Below are 19,868 nucleotides of genomic sequence, written 5' to 3'. Positions count from 1 at the left end.
AATGCATGAAGACAGTGCAATTAGTTGATCAGCTGTTACGTGCCCCACACAAGAATCAGTGCAGAAAATAAATTGAAGGGAGATGGGGAGAGCTTCACTGAACACAAGTGCGTATTAGATTGTTACATGATCTTATGAAATTAAACATATGGCAAAGTAAGTGTAAAACCTTACCAAATCAGAATGGTAACACTTTACACCCACTTTTCACAAACGTAATAAGTAGACAAAAGTGAAAGGCAGAATCCTAAATATTTATTTATATACTATCAATGTACTGCTCACCTTCAGGGCGCCATAACACAATCCATACAATAATGCTACTGCCACAATACTACAGATAAAACTGTAAAGGGCTGCAAGCAGGCTGGTAGTGGCTGGAAGTAAAAGGGGGGCAAAAAAAAGGATCAGCTGCACAAACTTGAAGACATAAGCCTTTTTAAAGTTGACTGAACAAAAAACTACAAAAATTGCAACACTTCATTGTTTCAATATCTGCTCAGGTGTTAGAAAAATGCTACCAATTACTACTTCACAAATACAGTCTCTCCCCCACCCACAAGTTATTTTTTTAACCGAGCATGATTTACATGTTTTGTTTACCATTTATTCAACAGCACTGCCTTGGGAATAGTCAACTATTGCTGCAGCAAACGCAGTAGCTGAAAGCTAACACTATATTGGACCTATGTGATTAATCATCTTAATTCTCAGCAATAGACCAGGGAATATTTTCTCTTTTATAAAAAAATATAAATTTAGAAGCTGGAGGCAATTTGGACACTTGATACTATTAGGGAAGGTTAAATTCAGAGCCCTGCATAGTTGATAGTACCACTAACTTATATAATCTGTTCTCATTTTGGTTTTTGTTGATGAATATTTCTTGCCAAAAAAAATGTTTTTGAAACTGAAAAAGTTAAGGTGGGCACCTAGTAACGAACGCATATGTTCTGGGATAAGGAGATTAGGTAACGCAATAGGTGAGCTTGGTAATGAAGTGATGAGTGAGATATTTTCAAATCCTAGTGAAAGTGCAAGTCAACATGTCATGCAGTGCTCCTGATGCCTGAAAGTGTCTGCTCAGAAATCTGAGAACACAAGGATGCTGCAGGAGAGGTATTAATTTAAATGTATACCTAATACAGTAACTCCTCACTTACAGTTGTGCCGGTTAATGTTGTTTCGTTGTTACATTGCTGATCAATTAGAGAACATGCTCATTTGGGGTGCTAATGTCAGGGTCTCCCCCTCCGCCCTGCTCCTACCCCCCGCTTACCCCATCTCCATAGAGCAAGCGGAGACACAACAGGGCTCAGGATGGAGGGAGCTTGCTGATCTACTTAAAAAGGCAATGTACTTAGAATGGCAATATGCATTTCCCCCATCACACAGAGTATGTGTGTCTGTCTGCCATGCTGTCTCCCTGCCCTCCATCTGTACTGCCTTGTAGAATGTGAGGCTACATTAACAACGTGTTAACCCTTGAGGGCTCAGCCAAGTGCTAGTTCATTTAGCAGCAAGGCATTCCCTGGGAAACAGCCCAGCCCCTGACTTCCACCTGAACCAAGCTTCACAATCATCATTGCTGTGTATGGTATTTAATTGTTTAAAACGTGTACATGTACGTGCGCGAGTGAGATAAAAATAGTCATTTGTCTGGTAAAAAAAAATTCCCTGGAACCTAGCCTCCCCTATTTACATTAATTCTTATGAGGAAACTGGATTTTCTTAACATCATTTCACTTAAAGTTGCATTTTTCAAGAACATAACTATAACGTTAAGCAAGGAGTTACTGTATTTAAACTGTGCCCATGAACCCTCACGATACAAGTACACTGAAGATGTTCACATCCTCGCCACAACTAAAATTAGTCAAAAAATGTATTGGGCACAGGGCTGCTCTTTTGCATTCCCTGGCCCTGAGGAGCGTACAGTATGCATAACTTACCTGAGATGAAAAGAAAGTAACTCTTAGCAGTGATCAACAGTAACATCACAAGCTAATTAGGTAGCTATGTTGATGGATTTAAAACCATATCTGGCCCTGATCAGATGTGGATAAGAATAGGGAAACTTTAGGATGGATAAGTGAGGGAGAAGCAGTAAGCAATGTTTAAGTAATGTAGAGGACAACAAGGAGATGGGGAGGGAATAAGGAGTTCTCAATACAGGTACACTTTCACCTGCCTTGAAATGGGAACTGCAAGCACTCTGATAAATGGGTTATAAAGATGTCACAGTTCTACATATCTTAGGCATTCATGATCTGCTTTTTACCATCATATCTAGATACCAAATACAATAATTGAAGAAATATTCTTCTGTGAATGGACCATTTTTCTGCCTCCCACCCAAGCACATTTGGTAGGTTTTTAAAGAGAAGTGAACAGTTTTCCTTTTCTCCCCTGCCCCAGAATTGAATTTTCTACCAGTACATTATTTTGCAACTTTTTAAAACAGTAAGCTCTGACAGATGTCTCTTACTGTAAAAGCACAAGTATTTTACTTATACTTACACTGTGAAAGGAATTGCTCTTTGTTACAGAACTGTGCTACATGAATGCGTATGGGTTCTTTTCACTGACTTCAGTAGGTTCTGTATTTTGAGCCCAGACCTAGAAATCATGTTACTAAATAGACTTTTAAATTACATTATTAATTTGATTTGGAAAATGGTAGCAGTTGCCTGATCTAATACTTCCCTCTATCTTTGATATAAAAGCTGCACTCACCATTGCCACCAAAGACATGAATATCCAGCTGTTCACAGAGGTACATCATAAATGTATTCACCTGAGGCAGTAGACCAATGAAGAATACTATAGGGAAACACAGCGTAAATACTATGGAAAAGAAAAGTAAAAAAAGTGAGTATGGAAAATTTGATATACTGCAATACTCCTCAGAGTTTCTTTAAGCTCTGTGATATAGACAAACAAGATACAATCCAACATTGCTATGGCTATACTATATGGACTTTCTAACAGTTTCCAATTATATCAGACTTCACTTTAACTTCCACCTCCAACTTAGATTAGTCACGACATTCCGACATTCAGAGGGATAAGAACATCTTCGCTGACTCCCAATTTAATCACCAGCGAAATCTGTGAGAGCCAGTCTAACGTGACTGGACGTTTGTATCACAAGCTTTTCATTTTCACATAGTAAAAACCATGGAAGAGGGCCTTCAGGTATAAGGTCTTGTAAATTTTTCACTCACTAGAATGAAGGCTCTCATGCCTCTCATCAGATCAACTGTAGAACTCCAGGGGGAAAATTCTGGCCTCATTTAACTCAGCAGGGCCAAAACTTCACCCTGGCTTTTATTGTGCCACCACAGGTTTGTTGAACAGTCAGAAGAACCTCACTGCAACTGATAAATAAGTTTACAAATTGAAGAAGAGAAGATATTGTTTCTTTAATTCTAGTTTCCCTCCATCCTGTCTCCTCCCTCCCCATCCAAGGCAACCATTCGACTGGACATTACACATTGGTTATACATGCTTTTCCACCACAACAAAGACATCTTAAGCTCCTTCTCTCCCATCTTAGTTCAGACTACCTGTATTGAACTGTTGTAGCACTGTTCTCTGACAGACATTTGGAGTGGATTTAGACTATGAACCAGGTCCACAAGTCCCACTTGGTGGCCAAATGATAAAAGATGTCCTAATTGAGCTCTCATTAGTGTGATGCCAGCACGTCAATGAAACCAACCAACTCTGAGGTTTGTCTTACCCTGCGTCTGTGTTCTTTGGCAGAAAAGTCTTACTTCTCCAGGCGTGAACGAATTCTGGTGGTCTTGTGGTTCAGATCTGTGCTCTTTGCTTCTCCTTAGCAGTTTAAGTTTGCCACCAATGTACAGTTCTTTGTGGAATGCAAAACAGTTTGTGAAACAGTGCCCTCAGTGTTGTCACTAGCTGCTTTGAAGGCACTTTATCTGAAATAAATTACTGTTAATTGTTCAGAAAGAAGAGTTTAGGGGCAATGAACTGTTCACTGGATTTTATGAGCACAATTATAAATTGCATGGGTTGAGACAAGCCTACCTGAGCAGAATATTGGAAGGAAAGGATTAAGAAGTGCATTTTTAGACAGTACAGAGAGAGTTAAAATACATTGAAAGCCATCTCAAAGATGGACAGAGCCTGGAGAAGATACCATTGCCAATCATGCTGACCAATACTGTCTCATTGTTTACTTGTACTCCCCAGTCTGTCTGTAGCCATCTGCTGCTTCTTCTCTTATACAGAGTGTAAGTTCCTTTGGGTAGGAACTATATTTTGTTCCACATTTGCATAGTGCCAAGCATAATGGAGTCCTGGTACATGACTAGGACTCCTACACCCTACAGTAATACAAATACAAATAATAAACGCACCACCACCAACACCGACACACTTATTTTAAATTCCTAGCGGTTTCAGAGAGGAAAATTTTCACACTCCAAAGCTCTGTTATGGATACCAGAAAGCCTAAAGCTGCTCTCTCAAATGAAAGGAGAGTGAACTGAGGTGAGAATGTAATGCTGCAACAGTCTGACACAGAGATCTGGACCTGAGATTTATTTAATAAAAGCCTAAAATGCCTCCATTGTGGTGGAATAGCCAACTCTAACCCATGGTTAATATAATATCCCGGTTATTGGATGCTCATGTAAAAGAAAGTAACTCACCTATAACTAGGTCTCTGGCAGACAGCAGCAGCAACGGGTTGGTGAAAACCACTCCATACAACCTGAACCTTGTTGTAGATGTACTTCTGCTGCCATAATCCAACAACCATATAAGACCGCAACACAAACAGAAATAAACAGGCCTACTATAGGCTATGATACGATTATGACCCTGAAAATGATAGAAGATTTGTTTCATTACTGGACAGAAATGTGCTCTTCACATTTATAGTGATAAATTCACATAACCACAAACTAATTTTTGTCCATCCTTTTCTCCAAAAGTCCTCTCCTGTAGTTTGTCAACATCTCTTAAAGAATATTTTATGACCGTACATTGAGGAGTTTTTATAATCTGTCTTATATTGCTGTAATGACAGGGACACGTATGGCTCCAATGTTCAATCCCTTTCTAGACAAACAGATTTACCTTTACTCTCCATCAGGTTTTTAAACAACGTTCCTTATGGAGATATTAAAACAACAGACTATGCACCAAGTATTCTTGTAAATAAAACTGAAAAATGTGTTTGTTTTTATTGGATGTATACCTCAAACTAAGAAACATTTTGTATTTATTGGTCAGATTTTGCTACTGCTAAAAAGCTAGACTGTTAGATATGTAATAAAAAAATACAGTCACCACCATCTACAATACTGTACATAGCTTCCTTAAGAGGCCTGATATAGTTTCTCACCTCTGGCTTAGGTCACAAGTAAAATAAACTTCTGTCAGACCGTTCTAATACATGCTTAATAAAATTTTCTGCTCTCAGTCTTCAACAGTAACAATCTGAACTCTTTCCATTTTCAGAAGTGCTATATAACTAGTCCTCATAATACACCTGAGAGTTAAATAGTCACAATTTTAGAGATTGAAAAACTACAGCAAAGAGGTTGTGACTTGCCCAACCCACAGAAAGCCATAATTGGAATTAAATACTCAGATTTCCCAATTCTGTAGAATAATAGAGGTGTCTTATCCCAAAGACGGCACTTCACCCCAGATGCTAAGGACTCAGGGAAAGAGAGTTAATCCGCAATGGTGGAAGTGCTGGACCCACTAGGGCACTGAAATGGCATACGCAGTGACTTACATGTCGAGGAGAAGAAGAATCTGGTTGAACACTCTGAAAGTAAAATGGAAAGAGAGGAACATTATTTTGGGGACTGCTATCTTTAGAGCATTATTCCAGTTGGTAACCCTGATTCAAGGTAAGATTCCAGGATTACATAGATAAGATTCCACGAGTGTCAGTCCATCTGTGTATCACTGTGAAACCTAGAATGTCTGTTGAACCAGAATAAAGCAATGGAAACAGCTTCAAGCAAGGTTGAGAGCTCTTTTGGTTCAGAATATCACCACTTGCAATCATACTGGGTTTCACAGTCTGTTACTATCCAGTTTTTAAGTTCTCAGTCATTTTGACTGTATGAATAACATCTGAGAGACGGTAAAATACATGTCTATGTCATGCCAAGAGTCCTCGACCACTGTGATAGAGGAAACTCAACCGTCACCCTAATTCTACAGTGAATCTGAATGCAACAATTTCATTGGTTGTATGAGGGAGACTACATAGACGGTGGGCTACCTGGCCCAGGTGCGACATCTGAGACACAGCATGGGGCCTTCAGCCACTAGAAATCTGTAACCTTTGTAAATATTTACTAGATACCTTGTGAAATCTAAAATGCCTACTGGGGACCTGACAGAACTTCCAACACTAACTAATCTGATACTGAGAAACTTTTTACTTTGGAAATTAAACTTTGACAAGCTTCTTCTCTGCACACACTTTCATTAAGGACTAGTGGGCAAAAGCAGTTAACTTCTTACAGCAAGCAGTTTTTGAATCATGAGTAGACAGTTAAACAGAGACTGGGACGCTGGAAGATCAGTTTTTACAAGTCTCATAACACAACACAGATTATCTAAGTTTTATAGAAGAAATTCTCATGCTAGAGGAGATCCAAATTACTTCTGACTCATTCTTCTTTTCTCAAACTCCCTTTGCTTCTTAGAATGTAAGCAATCTTTTAAACTAACTATTTTGGAATGACCTTCTTGGCAATTTGACATCTGATGAAATGCTATGATACAGAGTAGAAAAAGGAATATCTATGTGTATTTTTGGAGTGAAATCCAAAAATCCTCATTTATTTAAATAATCAATTACAATAAAAGTGTCCTTCAGTGTTCTGACCTTCCTTGCCAATCTTTTAAAAATACACTGACAGACTCTTCAGATCAAATCAACAAATAAAACAACTGACATCTCCACATAATCCCCACACCACCAATACCCAACTCTACAAAAACTCATATCTCCAACAGGCCAAGGAGAAAGGATGGGCCCTTGCCATGTCTCTGAATGGCTAACACACACAGGCCATACCAGACCAGAAGGAAGCGAGTTCCAAAGGTCCAGGAACCTAACAGAACACATTACCAATCATTCCCTTTTGTTATACCAATGGGGTTTCAATTCAGTTGTTTCCCCTGACCACACTTGTGGTGGTATGTCATGGGCAGAGAGGTTTGGATTTTTATGGCTCCTGTTTAACAAATATACCCAAGACTACTCCAGTGAAATGACCTTGTGTGGCCTTATTCCAAACTTCAGCAGAAGCCAAAATTTTTGTTTTACCAACTCCTATACAGCTCTCTTTCCAAAGTTCTTGGTAGCTTAATCACTCAGCCTTCCCAGACACCTTTGAATAAGAAAGTCTGTCACACAAGTCCTCAACAGTTTATTTCTATTGTTTAAAATTGTAATTAAAAATGAAGATAAAAAACTAAGGTACCTTGAGTAGTGAGTACTGACAACTGGCTATTACCAGGCAAAACTGGAAGACCCAGATATCCTTGAAAAAGCCCTCTATAAGGAGTACAGAACCCAGGAAAGCAACTAAAATAGCTAGGATGACAGCTAACACATTTTCAAGGATCTCACGGTTCCTGTAGGGGAGGGAAAAAAAAAGTAATATAAAAAAGCTGGATAGGTTTAGAAGAGATTGGCAGAGAACAGCTAGCACAGAAGCCTAGCAAATAAGCTATGCTGCTGGTAGCAAAACGGGCCTGAACTCTTGCATAGTACATATTAGCAAACTATAATACATATCTGTTAGCAAAGCTTAGGCAAAAGCTACCGTGAGTTCAGTGATTGCAATAAATGGGAATAGAGGTGGCAGTGGCGGGAGGGTGGGGTGACGACTGCCATCCCAACAGCCTTTTGATATACACATGGTGTCTTCTGAAGCATATTTACAGTTGACAAAAGGTGGTGTACAACACAAATTTTCATAAGGGGCTGGAGGGAGTGCCTGGTCTCACCCAGCAGCAGCAGCTCCTGCCCTATACGACTGGACACTTTGCTTTGCCAAGTGCACCATGTTGCAATGCCACTCACTTACATTTGGCCCAGTTAAACCTAAATGGCACTCCGACCCCGTGTACCAGGTTGCAACGCCCAGGATGGAGAACAAGGCCCAGCCCTCTAGCCCAGGGCCACCACTGCTGGATAACTGCAGGGCTGGTTTGCTCTCCAGCCCACCACTAAATGACCCATTGCCCCTTCCCTTCCATTCGCCATCCACTGCATGAGTTCAATGAAGGTTGAAGACACTCAGCATCTTGAAAAATTGGGCCTTTAAGAAGCAGCTTTGATGACCTCAAAGTAGTTAAATGCTCAGCTAGATGGAGAATGGTGGCCTGTAACATGGGCCTGTTTCAGAGTTCCGTAAAGGGTGCTCAGGAGCCCAACATCACATTAGGAAAGGCAAGAAAAAAAATACTTTAGCCATCTTATTTGTATGCAACATGGTTATTTATTTAACAGGACTGTATAGTGCAAGAGTTGAAATTACTCTCTCACTCAGTGGCACTAAGCCACTCAAGTCAGACTAAGCAAACTATAGGGTAATGCTGACTAACAAAATAATAGGTGTTTACATAGTTGTTATTGCACAGACAATCATACTGAGGAAAATTTAAAATTACTGTTTAAACTTCAAGACACTGAACATGTCCAAAAGGGATTCATGCTCACTTTATTTCAACAGGTGACACCAAGTAACGTGATTTAGCTATTTCTGGCTATAAGATGACACTCTGGGATTGCTGTCACCTCTTGAATCATACTTGCATTATTTCAGTTTGCAACCATCATTTGGAGTGGTTTTGAAGCTAACGTTATCTTGTACCAAGCCAATTATCTGGTTTTACAGCCAAGTGTGCAACAGCAATCCTTCTCATTCTATTTCTAAACAGTTCCTAGAGGAGTCACTATCTGGTTTCCATATAAGGTATCTTATATTTGAATCAATAATTTCGAATTTTCCATGTTAATACTAATGGGAGTGGGATGAAAAAATAGAAATTAGCTTTCACAATATTAGTACAATTAAATTTTGTTTGGTTTCTTTTTTCAGTGTTCAATAAATTTACATGGCTTGCCAAGGATACATCCATTTGTACTATATGGTATATTATTCAAAATTTAGTTACAAATCTTAATCTGCTCCTTTGAGCTGCAATATGGTTGCAATATGGTAGTACATGAAGATCTCACCTATCAAACAAAGCCAAGAGAGTTAGCCTATCAAAATTAATGCCAATCCACAGCTTGGGCAGGATCCAAAAGCGATAGTATTGTTTAACTTTCTGGGCTGCTTCCTCTTGTGATTGCATACGGTCCTGAAGGTCAGGGCTTAGGTCAATGTCTTGGTGCTCCAGCAGATCTGTATCTATAGTTAACAGCCTGTTCAACCTGATCTGAGGAAGAGAAAGCTAAAAGAAAATAAGTATTAAGAGTACTAGTTATAATTACACTTTCTACTAACTACATCTTTGAAGATTAAGTAGTTTTGGTTTTGAAATACTATTTGCTAGTTACCACTTATTTTCTCTGCCTGTCGACAGACATGTGAGTGGCACCAGCAGAGGTGCATGCACAGATAATCTGGCATTCTTACTTTTGCAGCATTCAAGTGTCTGCTAAACTAATTATTTTATTTATGGTGGAAACTCCAAATCTGAAGAGAGGTGAACTAATGAGGCAAGCAAAAGTAATATTTGTCACAGATAGAGACTAATTCTGATTTTAGATAAGTGACTATACATTGACATCTCATGTAGTCAGCTATGCTGCATGCAAACCCATGCTCAACTTGGTTGTTGATTTTGTGAGGCAAAGCAACATACTCATGTTTCAATTATCAGACTTATGCCTAGAATATTTAATATACACTTAAGTTTTAAACAATAGAGTTTGCTCTCACTAGCAAAGCATTATTCATGATTGGCCATGCTTTCCTATCTCTTCCTTCCCCTGCCATTTAATGTCAGAGTTCTTCCCTGAAATCTCAGTAACACCACAGAACACACAAAACTACTGATACCTTAGGATACACGTGACTTAAGAGTGAGAAGCAGTGTTACAACAGTATGTAGTACAAACCGTACTGCCTAACCAAGTGTGTAAATACTGTGAAAAGGTCAAGTGACATTTTAAAGAGGTCTCATTTATTTTTTATGTATAATTCTGTAGAGATTGTAAAAAATATTTTAATATGGAGTTGTAGCTGGCATTTAATTTAAGCTCTTTTTTAAAATTAAAAAGCAACATTGTTCAATTTGAACAAAAAAAACAAAAACAAAAAACACCTGCCTAAAAATTGTGTACCTATGTAGTTACATCTAAGATTATTGTAAACAAAATAAAAATCTATTTTTCAGTTTGGTTAGTTTGTACATTCAACAGCTGTGTGTGTATAGTCAGTTTCAGAGTTCTCCTATATTATCCTATTACTTTTTTTAAGAGGAAATTTCAAAATTCAGAACATACAATTTAAAATGGAGTCCTAGCAGAAACTTGATTTTTTTTCACATTAGTTTTTTAAAAGTTCACAGAATCCTTTTAAAGCAATGTCACTACAAAAGATTGTTGCATCATAATGATCCATGCAGCTAAGTAGAGGCTTAAAGTGTCAATTTGTATTTATAAGGTTTGAGTTTCTCTGAATTTGCAGTAACAAGAAAGGGGAACATAGAATGGGGCTGCATACACAGGTAGTATCCATCAACGAGCGGGCGCTCTCCCTTGAAAAGATGCTCCCAAGGAAAGTCACAGTGTTTCCAACAGACATCAGGATTGAGCTGTGGAGACCACATAACCCCGTGCAGGGCCAGGAAGAAACAAGCTTCTTTCTGCTCTGCACCAATATTCCAACCTCTGTTTTTGGTTAAGTGATTTAACAAGTTTCATCATTCAACCATAAGTTGTGTGGATCATCAGAATGCTGATTATTTGCGCATTGAATGGTATGGGAATGGTAGAATGTTGAAAGAAGTACACAGGTATGTTTGGCGTTGACAGTAATATGAGATGTGTGTGTCACAGGAACACTGGGAACTGCAGAATTTTTTGCACAGGTACTGTATGTTCCGTCATTTGCTGTGGGCCTTTGGCTTTACTTAAGTGTCTCACTTCACACATTCTAACCTTTGCACATTAGATCCTGGTGGCAGAGTGTATACCTTGATAGGAGAGTCATGACTGGTTCGAGGACTGCAGGATGAAAATTCACACCTCGTGTCCTATAGATCTTAGTGGTGCACAGGAATAGGGCTCTACCTGAGTACATGCATCAATCTTTTGGTCAGCTTATGACGACATTTGTCAGAAGAACCCTTAATTCCAACATGTTTTATGACCAAATTATACAAATTGAAGATCATATTGTACTTTTTGTTCAATTTCAAAGGTGTAGACTACTCATGTAGTTATGCTTGTAGATGAATTTAGCTTTAAAATTTGCATGTATATATGTCTGAAGGCACTGCAATACTGAGTATGAGCTTCTTTCCAAGTTAAAAAAGTTGTTTTTTTAAAACTGGTACAAGGTATGGTGAATCAGTGCTCTAAAAATGTGCATGCAAATAGGCAAAAGGTTGCTTTATCAAACAATTAAAAAAAACTTACTAGATCATGTGGATAAAAGCGAACTGAGGTAGAACTTGATACGTGAGAGTCCGTGTCACTACAGGAACAGAAAAATACTTTAAATTAACGTTACATTTGTCTTCAACAAGCCACTCCAGTGTATTAAAATGCCTGAAGTTTTATCTTCCCTCAAAGCAAGACCAAACTTTTAGCACAAGTACCTTCATTCATTTTTGTAATTTCTTAGACTTCACACTAACGTATTTCAAACAAATAAGTAGTTGCATTTTAAGATGCTTCTTACATGTAAACCCAGAAGAGTGACAACACCATTTACCCATGTACTGAATGGCAAAGAGCTCATATGTGACAGTATCTGCTACAATCACGATAATAAAGATGCTCTCTTCTTCCTCACCTCTACCATATAAACTATACTTTGTCACAGACCTCTGGATTGGCTACCAGTTGTTGTCACAGAAGGAATCATCTCATTTCCTGTTGCCTGAGTGAACTCTTTTTCAAACTTGTTAGCCCTCAGAAGATGAGCACTAGTCATCCCTTAATGAAAATCTGAGTATTTCTCCTTTGGGCTCACAAGGAGAGAGAATCTGGTGGACTTCTGCTCCTACCTTCATCTCTCTCTCCCCCATTTCTACTGCACCGCAACATTGTTGCTGATAGTTTTACCCTAACTATTTAACAAAGCAATGTAGGAGTCTAACCTTCACTGAAAGTCACTTCTATAAAAACTAAAAACACATTTGAAAATGTAACGTAGGCATTTTAAAAAATATTACCCTCAATCTCTAGTCAGAAATTCAAACCAAGTTATCCCACCATTTTCATTCATTTTAGGCCAGATTGCTTTTAATGGATTCCAATATCAAACCCTTGCTTCTCGCAGCAACGTTAAATTTATAGCAAGAACTTGGACAATAAATTTCATGTAAATGTAGTATGCAATGATGTGTGAAAATTACACCAAGTTTAAACACATTTCCTTTATTCCCTCTCCCTCAGATACAAGGCATCTTAATTTTGCATTTTATCAAAATTCAGAGGGTGTTTTAACAGAGTAAGCAGAAGTGTAGCTACCCAGATTTTTTTCTAGTTTGTGCCGGCTCCTATTATATGCTATTTCTGAACATCAGACCATGCTCCTCATTGTAAGAGAAAGCGATGTGAAATAAAATTGTAGTCTTTAGTCTAAAATGAAGACTGTAATTCTGCAGGACTTTTTCAGTTAATTTTAAAGCCCACATCCAAAAGCCATAGACAAGTTATACTTTAGATTGGAAAACATGGCAAAACACTTATGCAAAAAAGCCTGCTGAAAAAGTTGTACTGGCAGATAGAAGAATTTATCAAAGTCCAATTTAGTTAAGGCACTCTGAATGTGGATTTCTGGGTTTGCAGTTGACTGCAAATTCAGGCCAATGAGATTCTACTGCTCTGGCAAGCGACGGCCAAGACAGCGAGCTGTGTACTCCCTGCACGCGAAGGGTAGGAAGGAAAAAACATAACACCTCCTGCACCCTCCCTTTGGATTTAATAGCATTCTGAACAGGACTGAGTCATTTATAATTGGGCCATAGTGGTGGTGTTCCTCCAAGTGCCCAACTTCTCAATACTCAACAAGCCTCACCTATCTACACTTGTTCATCAGCCTCCATTACTTCATCTCAGTGAGGTTGTCCTACACTTATAGGATGTAGAATCAGTTTTCATTTTGCTTTTTATAAAACTACTAAATTCAGTAATTACCATAAGTACAGAATGAAGCTTCTAGTGTATGTGTTCCTGCACAGAGCAGATGGCCAAAAAAAGTGAAAGCAACTCTGGACAATTCATCCCAAAACTCCAGTCAAAAGATTTATTCTACACCAGGTGTAGGCAACCTATAGCATGTGTGCCAAAGGTAGCACGTGAGCTGACTTTCAGTGGCACTCACGCTGCCTGGGTCCTGGCCACCGGTCCGGAGCCTCTGCATTTTAATTTAACTTTAAATGGAGCTTCTAAAACATTTTTAAAACCTTATTTAGTTTACATACAACAATAGTTTAGTTATATATTATAGACTTATAGAATGAGACCTTCTAAAAAACGTTAAAATGTATTACTGGCATGGAAAACCTTAAATTAGAGTGAATAAATGCAGACTCGGTACACCACTTCTGAAAGATTGCCGACCCGTTCTACACTATGATAATGCATTCAGTGTATGGAGATTTTGGTGCAGGTAGGAGGTAAGTGTTTACAGTCTCCCAAAAGCTAGACTAATTTTACCTCTCAAAATTACAACTACTCACAGAAATGAGAAGGTTGAAAGTTAATATCTCCATTAGATTAGGTCAGTTCATACTGCTTTTGAGTGCGAATCCCAATGCTTTCTCTACAGCTGTGCAGGGCCCTTTTAGCAAGACCACTGCTATTAAAATGAACACTACATAGGGGCAGATCTGACAGGCCCATGCAAGAAATACACAAGTGTGTCCAAGGTCAGCTCCACAGGAGGTCCCTGTGTACTGTTGCACAGCAGGGATTTGGAGTGGTGTCTCTTGATCCATGGCTACATGGATCCAACAGTTGTTTGCCCATGGGCACAAATGATGGAGGTTACTCTCAATCCTGAGGGTGGAGTAGTAGGCCCAGAGCAATTCTGCTGCAGTTAAGTGGCAGACTTAGCACTCTTTCTAGCACCAGGAAAACTTCCCAGTGCCCAGCTTCCTTTTCAGGCCATGTTTGCAGGCAGGCATGTTACACTGCTCTACACTGTTTCAAACTAGCTGCACACTCAATAACACAGTACTATCAATTTACATTTGCTTCACAATTGGAAGTTCATTTTGTAGACCTAATTGCTAAATTTTAATCATCATATGCTCTGAAGAAACTGATAGTAAGTTCCCCAAGAGGGGAAAAAACAGTCTTCTACAGACTATATGGAAAAGGATTTGTCAATCCTTGAGCGAACACACTTACTATTATCTGGTATAGCAATAATTTTCCAAGGTATTTGTCACTTTAATGCTGTTTTCTGCTAAACTTGTTCAGATTTCACAATAGTAAAAAGACACACAGGATTATGTTTTTTACACTTCAAGGTCTTCTGTAACTGAAATTAAATGCTTGTAACTATACTGCAGATAAGATAAGAAGCCTTCTAACTGGCTTTCACACACACCAGATGTTGGATGATCTTCTTGCAGCTGGCTCAAAGTTCAAAAGTGACATGTCACAGCCTCCCGTCTCGAAGAGTGTAGAACTAAGCTTACCTATTAAAGAAAAGGTCAAGAAAGATCAAATATTCAATAGTGCTTCATCCCAGCAGTGCTGATTTCCAAAGAATAACAACATTTTAATGGATTGCTATAAATGTAGATCTCAAAACAAATAAGTCATCACATAAAATGTGACTAGCATAATGGATTAACAAAATATCAGGAAGGGGTGGTAAAAGCTTAGATTGCTTAGCATTCTCCTCTAATACCAAAGTGATGTGTCTCGTCAATTTACATGATATACATTTTAGACACGACTGCAATTCATTATAAATTACACTTGTCAGGATAATAAACAATACTGGAGATACAGGGAAACAATAGTGAATTAACCCAACAGAAATACAGCGGTAGCCTTTCAGTGAATATACAGACAAGCTACTTGAAATGGCAAATTGCATTAGTGGGGTTTCATAGAAAATACGCTACTGTATGCTTTGAGCCATGTGGCTGTTACAACAGTCTACTCAATCATCCACCATTAGCAATTGGAACCATGACATTTAACTAAGGCAGAAATCCCACAGGTGGCAAAATTAAGAGGCTTTTAAAGACAGGTTTCTGCTTGAAAAGAAAAAGAAAATTCTATAGAGAGCATAAGTGTTTTGTCAGTTATACTTCTCTCCATGCTTGTCTTCGGAGAGGAGAAAAGAACTGCAAGCAGAGAGATCTAGGATCAAGCACCTAACAGGGTTTGGAGAATGAAGGCATTATTGGGAGCTAAAGAAAAACCATTAATTTGATGTTTTTACATTGGCTAAACCAGCATCTATTTCAACAATGATGAAGCCTGTTCCTAAATCTAAGAACTATAGAAGAAAACAGTCAGCAATGAAAATCAAGCCCAAACAGTAAACTGCCTGACCCACAAGATACTTGTCCTTACTGTGCCCTTCTCTCCCCAAAAACCTTGAAGATTGCCCCAAAGTCCAGATTCAGGATATTTCAGCCTAAAGATTAGAAAATGAAATCTAAAGTCTTTTAATGGAAAATGTTCTGCTATCAACTCCATCTCGTGTAGAATAAATATCTCTGGCAATCTCTCATGTAGATAGTTTTAGAGCTATTAAATCAAAATCAACACTGTAAACTTTAGCTTGTGTGTCCTGCATTTTTTAATTTTATAAGAAAAATATTTTTCTGCTCCCTGATATTTAAAAGCTCATGTGCAGTCCCAAGAGCAACATCTAACATGATCAGACCCTTTCCTTCCTCCTTTCTGTACATACACCTGACTGCTCATAAGCTTCTATACCCCAAATTCTTGTAGAGTCCTGGAGGCAGGTATATCTGAGCTCCACATAGAGAAGTATATGAAGGTGAGGAATAGAAAACGCAACTGACAGCCAACAAAAACAGTGTAACTGATGCAAAGTGCTTTTAACTGCACAAAATAAGCAGAAAAATTTGTCCACTATATCTAATTATATTTGCTATGGGTTATAGTAGTTAGCGGACACTACAGATATTGAATTAATGTTTCAAATGTCAGTGTCTTTTTGTAAGTTTAAGACCTCAGTTAGGCTCTCCAGTTAAATGTCCATGGTTTGCCAAAACAAACAATTGCATTACTGAAGTTTAATTTTAATTAATGCCCCATACATCTGTTCTTTCACCACTGATTTATCCCATTTTTATAATTAAGTTTCACAATTACATCAGTAGAAAGATTTTAGTAGTTGAAGTGAACTTCAACATCAGATCAGACGGTTCATATTCTGGCCAGGACGTTATTATTTATGACTGATCGAAAAAAATCACATTACAACACATGCACACATTATCTTTAAAAGAAACAGGTAAATCAGCAAGGGTTTTCCCAATTCTTGAAGCTCTTGAACAATTGAGCTAACAGCCTGTTATGAGAGTCAACACAGGCAGTCCAATTATTACAATCAGAATTGAGTATTCACCAAAAATATCCTCTCAATCTGTTGGATTTAGACAATTTAGTTCAATAAAATTTATGTGCCATTAAGGACTAGTCTCCTTTGGACATCAAAGTAAGTTTGTTGTCTTAAAAGATTATACTATTACATCAACATTGTCTCAGAAGAGTTTGCAGCTGTGGAAGTTTTAACATATACTTTCTTCACCCCAACACCTCTTTGAATCTATCAAAATCCAGATCGGCAAATGTATAATATTTCAAGCACTTAAAGTCCATCGTGGGATAAAATATTCCCTGAAAGTAGAAATATGACAAATAATTGCAGCAAATGACAAAACACTCAAAATGTAAGATTTCTTATTTCCATTTGAATGGATGCACCTTTACCAAGATATCTGCCATGCTTCACACTTTTGCAAAAAATTGATACCCTTCCTAGTGAAAGTTAGCTTGTTTGTGTGAAAAAATATGGCTCTAAGATTCAAATTTTGGCATCTTCTTGATAAAACATAGTTGTCCTTTTCTAAAAGGAAAGAAAGTGATGTTCTATTAACATATTAAGTCACCCAAAGCAGGAAAGACTAATAAAAAGATTGTTTTGGGTTTTCTGGGGGAGTGCGAAGGAGTTAAGTTTTGGGTGTCCTTGGAGATTCTATTATTAAACTCCAGAGTTTCAGTCTGAGTTAAATGATTTTTTCAACTGCAGTCTTCATGAATTGCTATAATGTCTTTTGGCTAGATATCATATGCTCAGAAAACTAAGGACCAGGGCATCATGGAAGCTTGTAGACAGACTTTCAGCATCTGTGAGATCCTTACAATACAGTGTAGAAACGACCAGATGAGGTAGTCACAAAGTTCCTCTCCCAAGTTCTAGTCAAAATATGCCAATGGACACATATCTAACTCTGTACTTTTAACTATGGAAGACTATAAATAGATATTGAATGGTTTACCAAGAATGTATCCCCCTCCATCCTCTTACCACAGCAGTCTTTGAAAATAAAAATTAAAATTTTTTTTTAAATCTCATGTTACTTTTAACTAGTTTGAGTATAAAATATCTGTACAATTTCAGAACAGTCTTTTATCATGTTGCAATTTTCTGAGGCAAAGCAGAAGTGATATTGCTTACTCCCGGGAATAAAGAGATAGTAAATAAAAAAAACTGCTTCAGTTTTAAATATCCAGATTCTCAATATATATTTTTATTAAGTTATAATTGTTTTAACAATTGTGATTTGAGAAAGGAGACTATTTAAACAAATTTCAGCTGTGCAGCAGATGACCCAAGCTTATCCTGCAGGCACAGAAATACAGGCAGTAATATGGTTGGCCACTAGATGGCATCTGCCCACACTACTCCTTAGTTACTGTTTGATAGACATACTAGTAACTTTTTATACAAAGGAAGAGCTGTGAATTCTAAGAAAACTCTGCTTATGGATGTGTTCAGATTAAAAATACTTCTAGAGTATTAACAGTTATGTCAACCTATTTAGAGAAGCTCTGGGATATTTGCATATAGCCAACACAGTGATACTCAAGCACCAAAGTACAGATTACATTCTTGAACTGAGATGGCAAGAAGAAAGGATGAATGTGGACATTTGTGAAAAGGATCAGAGAATACTATGTGCCCAAGGACAGAGGAGTGGTGGCTCTAGAATGAGAAGTGTAGAGATCCATGGGACCCTGTCTGAGCCGGCCTTCAGCAGCTACGAGGTGCAAGAAAGGCAGAATCAGCACCTCAGATGGCTGAAGCCAGAAATACTTAACTTGTATAAAACGTGCTTAAAAAATAAATGTTCTGAAGTATTCTCCTGACAAATTACTTCCAGAACTCACTTCACTTTTCCTGTTGGTTAAAGATCAGTTTGCCTTTGACTAGCCTCTTAGGGTCTAGTTCTGCAAGATGCTGAAAGCCTTGATGAAGCAATTTGGTCAGATTAGCATGTGTTGAAGTCTATATTAACATTAGAATGAATTAGAACATGTTACAAAGTATTAGGTAACACCATATCTTTAAATCCTAGGTAAGACAAACCTACTCAAATCGACAGAAGTTGAGGACATTCACCACTGTGCAAAATTGCATCTTAAAAGGAGAGGAAATTTAACTAACCTCTGACTTTAGGGTAAAGTCCATATAATTATGTTTTTGGAACTCTAAAGTGTTTTTTTTTTAAAAAAAATAAGGTAAAAGTTTATGAAAATAGTAGCCCAACAATCGAAAGCAACCTGACAAACTACCAAACGGGAGATTTCCCAAAAGTACAAATGAAAACGAATCACCTGCTACTTGTGCCTTTAAAAATTCCCCTACCCACACCCATTCATTTGTTTTATTATTTTGCACATATGTTTGAGAACTGATTCAGATTCAAGCATTTATACTGGCAAGTGATTGAGGTAACGCTGAGAGACAGTACTGTAAATTGTGATCTTCTACTAGACTTTTCCAAGGATCTGAAAATTCTGTAAAACATCAATAAATTAAAACCTTGCAATACCCTGAGAGGTAATCATCATCCCCGCTTTAAAGATAAGGAAAAAGGGGTGAAGCGATTTGTCCAAGGTCACAGAAGTCTGTGACGCAGCTTAGAATAAAACTTAGGGTTTCGAATCCCTAGATCTGTGCTATAGCCACAAGATCAACCATATTACACCTTTTAAAATGAAGGATACAGCTGTCTGAAGTTCACAAGAATGGTTTACAGCAGGGGTGGGCAAACTTTTTGGCGCAAGGGCCACATTGGGGTTGCAAAACTGTATGAAGGGCCAGGCAGGGAAGGCTGTGCCTCCTCAAACAGCCTGGCCCCTGCGCCTTATCCACCCCTCCGGTTAGTTAGGAGGATAAGGATGCTAGGGTATTGAGGGGATCGGTGGGCTGAATGGAGGTCCAGTGAGGTTTATGGGAAGGCTGTTCGCGGTTGTGTCGGGGGGGCCCATGGGAGGGGCCGGGTTACAGGATCAAGGAGCAGGGCTCAGGTCTTGATGATGCTGGGAGTTCCTGAGCCCGCCCCCGGCGGGCGTCAGGGGTTGCGGTGCGAGGGGGTGGTTG

The 19,868-nt window shown here is 38.4% G+C and overlaps 1 protein-coding gene across 4 annotated transcripts in view; it reads right to left on the bottom strand.

Moving 5' to 3' along the window:
• Nucleotides 1-19,868, bottom strand: part of PCNX1 (pecanex 1) — a 141,893-nt gene that overhangs the window by 55,546 nt on the left and 66,479 nt on the right. For 3 of the 4 annotated variants that reach the window (XM_032782767.2, XM_032782765.2, XM_032782766.2), the window contains 8 exons: nucleotides 14,817-14,907; nucleotides 11,669-11,726; nucleotides 9,257-9,474; nucleotides 7,491-7,644; nucleotides 5,780-5,812; nucleotides 4,683-4,854; nucleotides 2,737-2,847; nucleotides 286-377 (listed from right to left, as the gene is read on the bottom strand). In XM_032782767.2, coding sequence (XP_032638658.1) covers nucleotides 286-377; nucleotides 2,737-2,847; nucleotides 4,683-4,854; nucleotides 5,780-5,812; nucleotides 7,491-7,644; nucleotides 9,257-9,474; nucleotides 11,669-11,726; nucleotides 14,817-14,907 — 929 coding nt within the window. The remainder of the gene's footprint in view (nucleotides 1-285; nucleotides 378-2,736; nucleotides 2,848-4,682; nucleotides 4,855-5,779; nucleotides 5,813-7,490; nucleotides 7,645-9,256; nucleotides 9,475-11,668; nucleotides 11,727-14,816; nucleotides 14,908-19,868) is intronic. The other variant, XM_075065408.1, reaches the window with a different exon arrangement.

Source organism: Chelonoidis abingdonii, chromosome 4 (genome assembly GCF_003597395.2).
Source record: "Chelonoidis abingdonii isolate Lonesome George chromosome 4, CheloAbing_2.0, whole genome shotgun sequence".
NCBI classification, from domain to species: domain Eukaryota; kingdom Metazoa; phylum Chordata; order Testudines; family Testudinidae; genus Chelonoidis; species Chelonoidis abingdonii.
The sequence above is the reverse complement of the archived record's forward strand: the minus strand, read 5'-3'. Positions and strand labels throughout refer to the sequence as shown.